Here is a 15,232-nt window from a genome sequence, read left to right on the forward strand (position 1 = left end):
TATGTCAAGTGCACCTACTGCGTGCCAAGTGCTCTACACAAAGTGTGCCTACTCTGGGTGCTGGGCACTCTTCATAAACTGTGACTCCATGTGTCCGGTACTCTACATAAAGCACACCTACTGTGTGCCAGATGCTCTACATAAAGTGTTCTTTCTGTGTGTCAAGTGCTCTACATAAAGCGTGCCTACTCTGGATGCTGGGTACTCTTCATAAACTCTGACTCCGTGTGGCCGGTACTCTACATAAAGCACACCTACTGTGTGCCAGATGCTCTATATAAGTGTTTTTTCTGTGTATCGAGTGCTCTACATAAAGTAAAACTACTCTATGCAAAGTTCTTGACATAAAGAATGCCTACTGTGTGCAAGGCACTCTCCACAAAGCACTCCTACTGTGTGGCAGGGGCTCTAGGTAAAGCATGCCTACTGTGTTCCACCTACTCTAGGTCAAATGCACCTGCTCATGTCAGACGCTCACCTGCGTCACCATGCCCAAAGCCTTCACACCAACCTCCCCTCGGTTCTCTGAGCCAGAGCCCTGGGATTGTTGGAGAGACCCGAGTGATGGCATCCAGAGAAGGGAAAGCGTCCATTTAACAAAAGAGCAAACTGAGTCTCAGAGAGGGCAGGCCTCTAGCCCAAGTTACAGAGCTCACAGGAAGCCGGGTTTGTGAGATCCTCAAGCCCAAACCTTTTTCCTCTGCCATGCTGTTCTGCACCCATTCATTAGGGTCAATGCCATATTAATACAGGGACATGTATAATGGAGGAATCTCAGGCAATGTCGTGGTCCCAGAGGGGAAATATCTTGAGGCCCTTGGATGAGCACCTGGCTCCTCCTCCCACACCCTGGATGCTCCACCCAACAGACCGAAGGCTCCCCTCCTGGCCCTCCTTGGATCCTGTCCAGAATTGCCCTGCCGGGTGGACTTGGGTGAGGGGGTGCTTGAAGGATGGGGCTCCTAGCAGAGCTGCTAAGCAGGAGGGCAGGGAAGACAGTGCTCCTGACACTGGCTGGATGTTGGGGAGCCCCAAAGCCTCCCCCACCCCACCACCACTGCCAGCTCAATCAGCCAGGGGATTCAGGTTCCTGGCCCTACAGCCTCGGTGGGGTAGGGCGCATCCCCCAAAATCCCTACTCCCTCTGCAAGGACAGACCTCACCTACTGGCAGTTCCATCCCTGTTAGGCTCAGGGAGCAAAGCCAGAGTTTGATGAACAGGCGGGGTTATAGGGACACAGAAGAAAGCACTCCCAGTGGCTAAAGGGGTTCAGCACACTGTAGACCACCTGTGTGCCTGGGATGAGCAGGCAGCCTAGAGCAGGAATGGTGGCCACCACCATTTGCCGACATAACCCACACAGCCTGTTTTAAGTCCTTTAAGTATATTAGTCACCTTGTTTTTCATTTTACAAATGAAACATTAAGCCTGGAAGATACTTAAGTGACCACCCACAGTTGCACAGCTGGTGGAGCCGGGCTATACACCCAGACCTCCCACCTAGCCTCACATTGTGCCACCCTCACCACTGGGCCGTGCTCCTTCACGTCTGTAAATGGGCGTTTCAGCAGCACCCACCTCACATGGTTGTCATAATACTTAAAAAGACAATGCATGCAAAATGCACAAGGCAGACTAAAGGCTCAGCAAGTGCAACTCACTGTTCCTGCTGTTGTTGCAGTTGCTGTGTAAGCTGGATATGGGGTTTGACCTGGATCCCACAGGGGGCAGAGACATGGCCTTGCACTGTATTAGAGAAGGGACCTAAAGGTCCAGCCTGTCCTCACCACCTGCTCTCTTTGGCTGTAGATTATGGCTAGGGGAGCAACCTCCTAGACACAGGAGCCTTGGCCTGAATCCAGAAGAGTTATCTGTGGTGAAGTAGTAACAGAAAATTTGAACACCTGTTAGGTGTTAAGGCAGACTCACAGGTGGATTCTTGCAGGGGAGATGCCAGCTGTTCTGGTTCTGGGAACTGAACAATCCGTGGAGCCCAGCCTCCCATCTAGTGAAGAAGTGAGCTCTACACAGCCCAGCTACTGCATCCATGAGAGTCTCTGCTTGAATGTCCCCCAACATGGAGACCTCAGCGTGCACACACACACACACACACACACACACACACACACTATGCCTTTACAGCAGTAGTCCCCAACCTTTTTGGCACCAGGGACCAGTTTCGTGGAAGACAATTTTTCCACAAGCTGCAGCAGGGGGAGAAGAGGCAAAGATGGTTTCAGGATGATTCAGGCGCATCACATTTATTGTGAACTTTATTTCTATTATTATTACATTGTAATATATAATGAGGTAATTATACAACTCACCGTCATGTAGAATCAGGGAGCCCTGTGCTTGTTTTCCTGCAACTAGATGATCCCATGTGGCGGTGATGGGAGACAGTGACAGATCATCAGGCATTAGATTTTCATAAGGTGCACACAATCTAGATTCCCTGCATGTGCATTTCACAGTAGGGTTTGCACTCCTATGAGAATCTAATGCTGCTACTGATCTGACAGGAGGCGGAGCTCAGGCAGTAATGTGAGTGATGTTGAGTGACTCTAAACACCAGTGAAGTTTTGCTCACTTGCCCACTGCTCACCTTCTGCTGTGTGGTACAGTCCCTAACAGGCCACAGACCAGTACCAGTCTGCTGCCCGGAGGTTGGGGGTCCCTGCTTTACAGAATATTAGAGGGTAGATACTCTACGGAAATGAGCCTCAAACTCAACCAGTTCTAAATCAATGAGAAAGGGGATCATTTAAAATGCATCTTCCTCTATGTACACACATGTCAAGGGAGGCAAGATATGAGGCTAAGGGATTGAGGTACAGAACAGCAGGTATGTCTGCAAGATTTTCACAGAAATTAGGTGAACAGTGCACACATGCATATACTTCTATCTGTCATATTTGTATAAATAAACTCTAGCATGAATAATTTTTAAGCTTAGAGTATAGAAGTTTATGGGCCGAGCACGGTGGCTCATGCCTGTAATCCCAGCACTTTGAGAGGCCGAGGTGGGTGGATCACCTGAGGTCAGGAGTTCGAGAACAGCCTGGCCAACGTGATGAAACCCCGTCTCTACTAAAAATACAAAAATTACTAAAAATACAAAAATTATCTAGGCTTGGTGGTGGGCATCTGCAATCCCAGCTACGCAGGCGGCTGAGGCAGGAGTACCACTTGAACCCTCTTGAACATGGAAACCCAAGAGAAATCTTAAAAACTGAGTTCCCAGCTATGATGGGAGGGGATGTCGGCTATGCCTCAGTATGTCCCTTCCTTATTAATCTTTAACCAGAATTCTCTCCAGTCCTATCTCCTTTGAGACTGGAATCTTCCCATCCTTTGCAGGAGCTAAAGCCTCCCTGGGCAGAGAGCCCTTGTGTGCTGGAGGAAGAGGTGGAGGCTGCAGGTTCCCGAACGCCCCCTGAGGCTCCTCCTGGCCTCTCCAGACCCAGAGGACAGCCCTTCCAGGGTGGTTTCCTGGGGATGCCCATGGGAATGACCTGCTGGGAAGGCCACTGCAGGAATAAAGCTCACAGCACCAGTTTAAGGAGGCCTTTGTCTGGCTCCTACACTTGCCTACAGGTACCCCCTGAAAACACCTTAAAAGTCTGCTTTTTCTGCATTTGCCTTATGGCCACTTGATTGAAGGCAGCCCTAGGTGGAGGGGAACCAAGAGGATATGGGTACAAGGGCAGAGTCAGAGAGTTGTGGATGGAGCTGCCCAGCCTGCGGTTGGGGTGCAGAACTGAGGAGACAGGGAAGAGAGAGATCTCAGGCTTAGGTGGCTGCCTGGGGTCTGTTTTTCCCACGCAGAGCGCCTGGCTGTTCAGCCAGCCCAGGTACCCATTGCAGCTTATAGGTCAACGGTCCTCAAGCGAATGTGATTCTGGCCCCCAGGAGACATGTGGTCATGTCCAGAGATACTCTGGTTGTCAGGACTTGTGGGGAGGGGGGGATTTTCCTACTAGCATCTAAGGGATTGAGGTAAAGGATGCCACTAAATGTCAGACAATTCACAGGACAGCTCCCACTATGAAGAATGATCCGGTCCCAAATGTCACGAGTGCTGAGATTGAGAAACCCTGTTCTAGGTGTATTTTGTCTCCACTGTTGTGTCCTTGCTAACCTGGTTGCAAGAGGTAGGATGGAGCTGGATGCATTCCAGTGCTGTGAGATGTTTGCTCTGCACCTGTGTGTGAGCCATCCGCAGTGATACCAGAGTAGGCAGAATTCTGTCCACCTGTCAGAGGAGATGGGGGACCCCAGCCTTGAAAGCTGTGGCTGCTCCAGCAAGCAGGAGGCAGGATGGTGGAATGTAGGGGTGAGGCAGGAGCTTGAGGAGAGGGGGAAGGTTGGATCAGACTCTTGGTTGGATCAGACACTGTGTTGTGTCATTGCCAGGAATACTAAGGTCCTTGCTGGGGTTGGAGACCATGCATCTAGAATGGGGTCAGTGAGTGACATCTGGTACAGAATGATACAAACAAACCAGCTCAGAAGACCAAAATCACCATCAGTCAATGACAATGACTTTTACAAGGTGGACTCTCACAGTGCTCTGGTTACTCCTGTTTTCCACTTGGGGAGAGGAGCCTCAGAGCTGCAAAGTCCTTTCTCCAAAGACACACAGTGAGAGCTGGGGTTTCCACCCTGGGTCTGATGCCTCCACAACTTGTAAACATTTCAGAAAATTCTCTCTGGAAGCCAGAGTGGAGTGTGTGCAGAGGAGAGGAGATAAGGAGGAGGATGGGGCAGCGGTCCAGGAGAGAGGATGGAGAGGAGGGGAGCAGATGAAGTGCTTAATAGAAGAGAGGTTGCCCAGCAATGGGAGGGATGGGGGAGGAAGGTGGCTGACGCTGGAGTATGGTTTCTGGGTAGGGCGGCTGCGTGGTCTGAAGACTTTCCTTCCATGTCATAAGCGTGGTCTTTTCATGTGGGATACGTCGTCCAGCAAAGTTCCTCATTGTCCAGGTGATTCTGTGTTCTCCAAGCGCCGGGCTGACTCCTCCTGCATGGTGGGGGTTGGGAGGGCAGATACTTGAGGACAATGTCCTATTGAGACTACTATGGGGTGTAATAATGGATGGGTCCATCGAGAACCAAGGATTTCAGAAACTCTTGTAGCAATATGGCTCACATCATTCATAAAAATATTTTTGTTTTCTTTTATGGTAGAATTCAGGTGCAGAGGATTCAGACTGTGATATTTCCTGTTTGAGGCTTTTGATTGACATTGGTTTGTGCAAGATCCTTTTCTTATTTCATTTGTTTATCCCCTTTCTTTCACTGTTTCCATTCTTTTCTGACAGGAATTTTCACATACTTAATATGCACTTTTTGATTTGTATATGCTTTTGTAAGATACACATTGCATTCTATCTGCACATATTTTTATGTGACTATTTTAAAATGGTAAATTAATGGGCTTAATTTTATTAGAGAAGTTTTACGTTTATAGAAATATTGATCAGAAAGTATAGAGAGTTCTCACATACGCCTCACCCCTGCATGTGGGGCCTCATCCCTGCATGTGGGGTCATCTCTCCTATTCCTGACATCTTGCATTTCTGTAGCACCTGTGCTACAATCGATGAACCAATATGGACACATTTTTAACCAAGTTCTAGAGTCATCTTTCCTTTTGTTGACATCTTGCATTCCTGTGGTATGCATGTTCCAACTGATGAACCAATATTGATGAATTATTATTAATTAAATTCCATAGTTTATATTAGGTTACACTCTTCGCATTGTGTATATGGATTTTGACAAAAGACATGGATTCATTATTACTGTATCATTCAGAGTAGTTTCATGTACATATATTTTAATGTGACCACATGGAATTATGCTAGAGAGTTCATCCTGTTTTTTGTTTTATTCACTCAATATTATTTTAAAGGTTGACTTACATTACTATGTGTGCATCTAACTCCTGCCAAAAGCTCTCTATCCTTTTTCCTCGATATCCGTTGTTTGCCTCTATATAATTTTACCTGCCTTCTCTCCAATTAGGAACAAGCAGGCTTATCCAACACCTCCACTAAAATAACTGCTGCAGGGAACATTCTCTTACATGTCCCCGTATAAACAGGTTTCAGAAGTCAAGATAGATACACATTAGCAAGGTTACTGGTACACAGAGCATGAATCCCATTAAAGATTTTAATTTCTACCATTCTACATGCCCACTAATAGTGCAAAAGTATTTCTTTTATTATTATTATTTGAGACAGAGTCTCCCTGTGTCACCAGCGGGCTGGAGTGCTGTGGTGTGACCTCTACTTACTGCAGCCTCCACCTCCTGGGTTCAAGCAATTCTCGTGCCTCAGCCTCGGAGTAGCTGGGATTACTGGCACGCACCACCATACCTGGCTAATTTTTGTATTTTTAATAGAAACAGGGTTTTGCCATGTTGGCCAGGCTGGTCTCAAACTCCTGGCCTCAAGTGATCCTTCTGCCTCGGCCTCCCAACGTGCTGGGATTATAGGCGTGAGCCACCGTGCCCAGCCTAGAGTGTGTAAGTATTTCTTTCTCCTCATAGACCAATCAACCCTGGACATTTTATAATTTGGAGAATTGCAGGGTATACAGTGAAATTCCACTGCTGTTTTTTTTATTTTCCCCTTCCCTCCATTCTTTTCTTCCTTTCTTCTTTTCTTCCTTTTTGTTTTTCTTTCTTTTCTTTTTTAGCATTCTTTCATTTGCCTGAGTAACTCCTATGCATCATCTTCTCACATCTTTTGCTCATTTTTGCGTTAAGGTACCTCCTTCTTCTTGATATAAGTTTCAAGAAGTTTGATATAAGTTTCCTTCTTGATATGTTTCCGATTTCTTGTTTGTTCTATATTATTCCCTTGTCAGTTTTTAAGAAATTCCCCACACTACTTGGATGTGTTCCTGTCGGTTTTAGACAATGCAAATATCTTTTCCCCATTTCCCATCTGCCTGTTAACTTCATCCTGGAAATCCTTTGTTGAATGGAAATCCTTAATGTTGATTTTTTTCGTGTTTTAAAAATCATCTTAATGTTTGTGCTTTTGAAATTTTGTTTAGGAAGTCTTTCCTCAAGCCTAGATCACAAAGTTATTCTCCTGTTCTTTCTTCTACTAAATTTATACTTTGATATTTGGTATTTATTTTTTGAATCCAGCTGGATTCCTCCTTTGTATGTGCTGTTAGGCAGAAAATCAGATTTACTTTGCTTCATAAAATGAGCAGTTTTTTCACTACAATGAGTAAACAATCTACCTTTTCCTCTTGATTTGTGCCAGTACATTTATCATGTACTATATTAGGTTTTGAATAATGCAGGGATATTTTTTGAGATTTCCAATCAACTTTTTCAGATCTATGTCTGTTCCATGTTTCATAATTTTAAAAATGACTATGATGCTATTGTGTGTCTCTGCATGTGGGAGAGAACAGCTCTTCTCTTGTTTCCATTTTTATAATATTAGTATGGTTTGTGCTAACATTTATGTATGTATGTATTTGAGACAGAGTCTTAGTCTGTCACCCAGGCTGGAGTGCAGTGGTGCCATCTTCACTGACTGCAACCTCCACCTCTTGGTTTCAAGTGATTCTCCTGCCTCAACTTCCTGAGTAGCTGGGATTACAGGTGCCCAACACCACACCCGGCTAATTTTTGTATTTTCAGTAGAGATGGGGTGTTGTCCTGTTGGCCAGGCTGGTCTCAAACTCCTGGCCTCCTCAACCTCCCAAAGTGCTGGGATTACAGATGTAAGCCACCACACTGGCCTGACATTTATTTTTCTGAAGGAATTTTCAAATAGTTTCATCAAATGCATGGTTGATTCACTGGAACTGTAAACACAATTGTATTGAGGTTATAATTTGAGTATGAATTGACATCATTAGCACATCAAGCCATCCCACCCAAGACTGTAAACCACTCCCCATATGTTCAGATAATCTTCTGCATGTTTATTAGTATGGATTTAAAATTTTTCTCTTTGAAGGCATGGGATGTTTTGGGTTAATTCCTAGATATTTCATAGTAGAATTTTTCAAAGTATGATATGAGGACCTCTGCAGGGTGATCCCTGAAGTCTTTATTTTTTCTAATTATATATGAGAATATATTTTCATCATATGCCTCAACTAAGACACCATACAGGCGCCCACCACCACATCTGGCTAATTTTTTGTATTTTTTTTTAGTAGAGACGAGGTTTCACCATGTTAGCCAGGATGGTCTTGATCTCCTGACCTCGTGACCCGCCCGCCTCGGCCTGGGATTACAGGCGTGAGCCACCGCGCCTGGCACATATTGCTACAGGCTGAATGAAGAAGGAAATGTGAGCATCAAGCTGTTTCCCGCCAAGCTGGGACATACGATGTTTTTGCTAAAATGTCAAACAAGGCTACTCTTCTCACGGAATGTTTTTTCTTAATGTGGTTATTTGCCCGAAAATGTTACTTATATTTGTAAGAGTTAAAGAAAGAAGAAAGAAACATGAAACATGGCTTGGCAGTTAAAGACAGGTTTACTTTAGATAAAACCTGAGAGGGGCTTCTGGCCAATTTCAGTCAGGAGAGCTTTCTCTTACACACTAAGAGTACATATTGGTTTTAGGGTGAGGGGCTTATCACAAGCTTGGAATGTTTCTGTGTGGGGGAGAAGTTTTATGGCAGGGTTGGAATGTCTCTGGGAGGAGGGGAGGTTATCTTGGGGCTGACATCTTTCCGGCCGGGTGGGAGTGATCTTGAGGCTGGCATCTTCCCAGCTGGAGGAGGCATATTTCAGGGCTAGCATGTCTCTCACTGGGGAGGAGTTTGGAATATTTCTGGCTGGAGATGTTATTTGTGGTTTATGGTTGTGCTGACCTTAGCCATTAGCCTGACACCCTTTGGATTTAGGTGGTTTTTTATTAAGGGGAATTTTAGAATGAGGGGCTTGTCCAAGATAGTGATGCTCCTGCTCTGTCAATATTAGCATGCAATAGGTTGTTCATTATTGCTCCTTTAAATGTACTAATAACTAATATTTTAAATGATTTTCAATTTTCATGTCCAATATGGTAAAAAACAAGATAGTTCTAAACTACAATAAACAAAAGCCTTTTAGAGTGCTCAGTAATTTGGGCGTGTAAAGGAATCCTGAGACATGTTTCTTTATATTTTTCTTTGTATTTTGTGCATTTGAAATTTTGCTTAGGAAGTCTTTCCTCATGCCTAGATTACAAAGTTATTATCCTACACTTTCTCCTATTAAATGTAAAGATAATGGCAAAGAGTGCAACTGCTTTTGCACCAACCTAATAGTTTGTGTTGCTGTTGGGAATCTTCTCTTTCTCTGTATTCAACTTCTATTTCTTGAATGCTTGTTACTGGTGTGATACTAGGAGGATCACTGGGATTTTTGCCAGCTGACCTTGCCTTCTGCATCACTGGGCTCTGTTATTGTTCCAATAGATTACACCATCATTCTTTTATCTTTTCTATGTAGATGATCACGTCTCTTCGCTTCCAGTCCTCAGATACCTTAGATACTTTGTTTCTTTTTCTTGCCTTATAACATTACTCACGACTTTCAGCTCCATGTTAAAGAACAGCAGTGTTAGTGAGTATCCTTGGCTTTTTCTTGATCCTAAAATAATGCATCAAAAAGTTTCTTCATTTAGTGTATATAGTATTTGCTAATTTTGTGCTATATATTCTATATTTAGCTAAGAAAATCTCCTTGAATTTTGTGTTGTGAAGTGTTCTTTAAAAATCATAAATAGGAGTAGAGTTTAAGAAAAACATATTTATGCCTTTATTGAAATAATCATGATTTTTCTTTTTTAATCAACTCCTGTGATAAATCATATGATAGGTTTTCTGATGTTAGCCGTCCTTGTCATCCTTGTGAAATAAACCTATACCACTTTATTATGGTAAACCATTTTTAATATAACATTAAATTTGACTAGGTTATGGTTTTATTCTGGAATTTAAAATCTGCATGGATAGGTGAAGTAGGCCTATAGTTGTCTCTTTTTCTTTTTTTTTTTTTCTTTCTTTTTTATTTTTTGAGACAGAATTTTGCTCTTGTTGTCCAGGCTGGAGTGCAATGGTGTGATCTCAGCTCACCACAACCTCCACCTCCCGGGTTGAAGTGATTCTCCTGCTTCAGCCTCCCAAGTAGCTAGGATTACAGGCATGCACCACCACACCTGGCTAATTTTGTATTGTTAGTACAGATGGGGTTTCTCTATGTTTTTCAGGCTGGTCACGAACTCCCTTGATCCACCCACCTCAGCCTCCCAAAGTGTTGGGATTACAGGCGTGAGCCACCACCCCTGGCCAATTTGTCTCTTTTTTCAGCAAATATTCTTACCTGATTTTAGACTGAGATTGCATTAACCTGCTGAGATGTGCTGGTCAGATTTCCTAACACTTTTCTATGTTTTTGAAGCTCATGTATAAGATACTAACTGTTTCTTAACATAGTAATAATTACTAAACTTTAATAAAACCCACTGGGGCAAAGATTTTAGAGAAAGACGATCTTTGACTACCATTTCAATTTATTTAAAGCTTATTTGAACATACAACATCCCCATTTTTCTTGAACCAGTTTTAGAATTTTATATTTTTCTAAGTATTTGGTCATTTCATCTACAAAGTAAATTTATTATTTTTTAAAACTTATTAATTTAAACATATCCATTGTCTCTGTAATTATTTACCATTTTTAATTTGGAGTTTTGTTATTGGCACCTTCTCCTTGTTTCCCTCTATCTTCTCAATCTTTTCTCATGCGTGATTTTGGCTTTATTAAGCATGAACTTTTCTTGAGGCAGTTTCTTGATAAATCTATTTAGTGCCATATATTTCCCTCAAAGTACTATTTTAGGTTAAAATGTTGACATTCAATATTTGAATAATCATTTAATTCTAAAGCTTTCTTAATTTTTATAATTCACTGTTGAACCTGAAGATTATTCAATTATATAGTTAGCTTCCAAGCATATGAGATTTGAAAAGCTATTTCTTCTGTATTAATTTTTAATGTTAATGCATTATCATCTAAATAACATTTATACTTTGGAATTAAAGAATTTTTTATATCTTAATGAAATGTCAGTTTTTGTAAAAGTATCCATGTGCTTGAAAAAATATTTATTCTCTGTTTGGTGAAGAGTCTAATATATAATAGCTAATATTTATTAATTGCATGGTAATTAATTGTATTGTAATTATTAATTGCATTCTAATTAATAATTAATAAATTACATTTCTGAACTCTGTTAAACTTTCTAACTATAATATCTATCTGTCATTGATTTAGTTATTATTCCAGGATTATTATCCTTAATATTCCAGGATATATAGTAATGTAGACATTATATTTATGCTGATTGCTATAATGTTCTTTTAAATGTTATGAATATTATTCTCTATCCTTTAGCGTGTGTAATTTAAAAATTTTAGCATGCATCAAGAAACAACATTTTTCTTCACAGCCGAAATAACCAGATTGCACTTTTAAAAAATAATTAGTTGGGCATGGTGGCTCATGCCTGTAATCCCAGCACTTTGGGAGGATGACATAGGAAGATCACTTGAGGCCAGGAGTTAGAGACTAGTTTGGGCAAGAATGTGAGGCCCAGTCTCTATGGAAAAAAATTTTTTTTAATTAGACAGGTGAGGTGGCACACAACTGTAGTCCCAGCTATTTAGGAGGCTGAGGCAGAGGATTGCTTGAGCCCAGGAGTTCCGGGATGCAGTGAATCACGATCCTACTCTAACCTGGGGGACAGAGCAAGACCTGTCTCTAAATAATTAGTAATTAGATCAATAATAATGCTTTAATATTACTCATACCTAATCATTCATTCATACTATAATCAAAATGTTCTCCATTGCCTTAAAAATACTTACAGCTGGTTATGGAAATCAAGATTCAACTGGTCCCCTATGTTGCATCCAGTTGCTATGTCCCCGAATCTCTCTTATCTTTTGGATGAGGCTTTATCAATGAGACCAGACCAATTGTTCTGTGGAATTATCCACCTTCTGAATTTTTCTGAAAGCTTCTTCATGGTGTCATTTAGCTTGTTCCTCCATCTTCTGTACAATGATTATTCTTTTTGACTAGTGGGCATCTTTTCAATCTAGTACTTGCAGTCTTTTAATATTATCCCATTACTTAGTGAAGGTTTCATTTCACACTGGTACAAGATATCCAAGGCTTTCTTCCATGTCCAGATCACAGATCTGCCATGTCTCAAGGAACTCTGGTTCCCTGCAGTGGCATATGGTATTAAAGACATTGTGATCACTGTTTCCTTAGATTCCACCTTTTATTATTATTAAGATTGCAACCTCAGCTTTTATTTGGTGCATATTTGTCTGACATGTATATATCCAGCCATTTCTTTTCAAATTTTCTGTTCAATTTTTTAGAATAGTAAATGTACCATTTGAAATTAGATGGCATAAATGAGTACCAATAAAACAGTATTAAAATAAATGTAAATGGGTTAAATAAGCAACTAAAAGACAAAGACTCCCAGGGAAAAAAGATTTAAACCCCAAGATCAAAATACATGTTTTCTAGAACTGGCACATTATCAAGAGAATCTGACCCTGATCATCTATGCTGGTCTCTAATGGCTCCAAGTATTGAACCTTTTCTTTATGTTAGTCAGTGTTAATAGAAACCCAATTAGTAGCCAAAATCTGACTTGATCATCTAATATAGTGATCTCATTTGATCTTTGTCACATTGCTGAGTGTTAAGAACTATTATTATTTATTCCATTTTACAGATGAGGAAAGTGAGACCCAGAAAATTCTGCCGGTTGTTGAATAGCATAGAGCTGTTGAGTTGCCATTTGGTCTGTGATAGAGTCTATGTTTTAACCACTGTCGCTTAATTTTGTTTCTGATCTCACCAGATACAGTATCCATGCCTAGTCAGAACTATAGCATCATATCTGAATTTAACCTCTTTGGCTTCTCAGCCTTCCCCCAGCACCTCCTGCCCATCTTGTTCCTGCTGTACCTCCTGATGTTCCTGTTCACATTGCTGGGCAACCTTCTCATCATGGCCACAATCTGGATTGAACACAGACTCCACACACCCATGTACCTCTTCTTGTGTGCCCTCTCCATCTCTGAGATTCTGTTCACTGTTGCCATCACCCCTCGCATGCTGGCTGATCTGCTTTCCACCCATCATTCCATCACCTTTGTGGCTTGTGCCAACCAGATGTTCTTCTCCTTCATGTTTGGCTTCACTCACTCCTTCCTTCTCATGGTCATGGGCTATGATCGCTATGTGGCCATCTGCCACCCACTGCGTTACAATGTGCTCATGAGCCCCCGTGACTGTGCCTGTCTTGTGGCCTGTACCTGGGCTGGTGGCTCAGTCATGGGGATGATGGTGACAATGATAGTTTTCCACCTCACTTTCTGTGGGTCTAATGTGATCCACCATTTTTTCTGTCATGTGCTTTCCCTCTTAAAGTTGGCCTGTGAAAACAAGACATCATCTGTCATCATGGGTGTGATGCTGGTGTGTGTCACAGCCCTGATAGGCTGTTTATTCCTCAACATCCTCTCCTATGTCTTCATTGTGGCTGCCATCTTGAGGATTCCCTCTGCCGAAGGCCAGCACAAGACTTTTTCTACGTGTGTATCCCACCTCACTGTGGTGGTCACGCACTATAGTTTTGCCTCCTTTATCTACCTCAAGCCCAAGGGCCTCCATTCTATGTACAGTGATGCCTTGATGGCCACCACCTATACTGTCTTCACCCCCTTCCTTAGCCTAATCATTTTCAGCCTAAGGAACAAGGAGCTGAAGAATGCCATAAATAAAAACTTTTACAGAAAATTCTGTCCTCCAAGTTCCTGAGCGCCAGTTTGGTGGTGATAAAATATAATAATGTGTATCTCCATAGGGCTGTTGTAAGGGTTCAGGTATGTGAAAATATGTGTTTGATACATACTAGCTATTGTTTTCCCTTCCCTTTTTGCTTAAGCTCAAGTGATCATAATCTTTTCTTTATGAGCCATTGTGATGACCTTTATCCCATTATCTGTGCCTAGAAATGTGTTTTCTGTCCACAGACAGGTGGGGATCATCACGTGGATGTGTCTGGGCACTTATGAACACAGTTCTTCTTGAATGGACAGGCAAAAAAGATTTTATTTTCCCCTAGTGTAAGAAAAAGCAAGAATAACATGATAGTCATAAATGCCACCGAGCACTGAGCTTTTTCTATGTATTGGCACTGTGTCCAGTGTTTTATAAATATTATCCTTTTAATTAGAAGAAATGTACAAAGGAAAATAAACTATCTGCCTCAGATAAACTGGTTTCTTATTTAAAGTTCCTCACTGTCTTTGGGAGAGATATACCCTAAGTTTGTGTGTGGATATTAATATGTTGAGTTGAATGAAAGATGTTAGAATGCAAACGTTTAGAGAGGGCAAGAAGGAGATATATATATATATATATATATATACACACACACACACATATATACATATATACATATATGTATACATATATACATATATATGTATACATATATACAGAGACAGAGACAGAAGAAAGAGAGAGAGATACAGAGACAGAAGAAAGAGCAAAAGACAGAGAGAGAGAGGGGGAGAGAGAGAAAGCAGGTGTCAAGTAAAAAGAGAGTTCTTTAAATTTTTTATCTGTACAGGAAATGTAATAACTAAGAATTTGGGGCAAAATAGAAAAAAGGAGGTTGGTAATAGGGCTTTAATATGTCCTAATAATAGGGCTGTAATATGTCCTAATAAGATAGCCACGTGTCTCATCCAAGCGTTTTTGACACAGTTGCTCTGCAGTCTCAATGTGTCATTCTAAGATATGTACTTCCTTGCCTCCAATGGATGTATCAATTTTCTGGTTTTCTGTTTCTGGCCATTGGTTCCACCAGCTGAGGAATGAATATTATTTTTACAGTGTGACTGCTCTTCTAATGCTACTCATAGTGCCATTCACCTGTGCTTCCTGCTGGTGCTGGAATGTGAAGGTCAACATGGAAAGAGATTTCATTCTAGGAAAGAAGAGATCATGGCCTTAAAAAGTCAAAAGGTGACATGGTTGGAAGAAGTTTTATCCTTTGTTTATGTTATAAAACTCCAAACAAAAACAAACTATCCTTTGCCTTATCCTGCTTACTCTGGGCAAGACTTGCATGTGTGCTTATCATCGTTGCATGT

General features: G+C 41.7%; 1 protein-coding gene across 1 annotated transcript; it reads left to right on the forward strand.

The window, feature by feature from the left end:
* Positions 1 to 12,938: 12,938 nt before the first annotated feature.
* On the forward strand, positions 12,939 to 13,889 carry LOC100995379 (olfactory receptor 10H4). Its single transcript, XM_003813568.1, has one exon. It carries the CDS (start codon positions 12,939 to 12,941, stop codon positions 13,887 to 13,889), a length of 951 nt encoding a protein of 316 aa, XP_003813616.1.
* Positions 13,890 to 15,232: the final 1,343 nt, after the last annotated feature.

The sequence above is a fragment of the Pan paniscus genome, chromosome 20 (assembly GCF_029289425.2).
Source record: "Pan paniscus chromosome 20, NHGRI_mPanPan1-v2.0_pri, whole genome shotgun sequence".
NCBI classification, from domain to species: domain Eukaryota; kingdom Metazoa; phylum Chordata; class Mammalia; order Primates; family Hominidae; genus Pan; species Pan paniscus.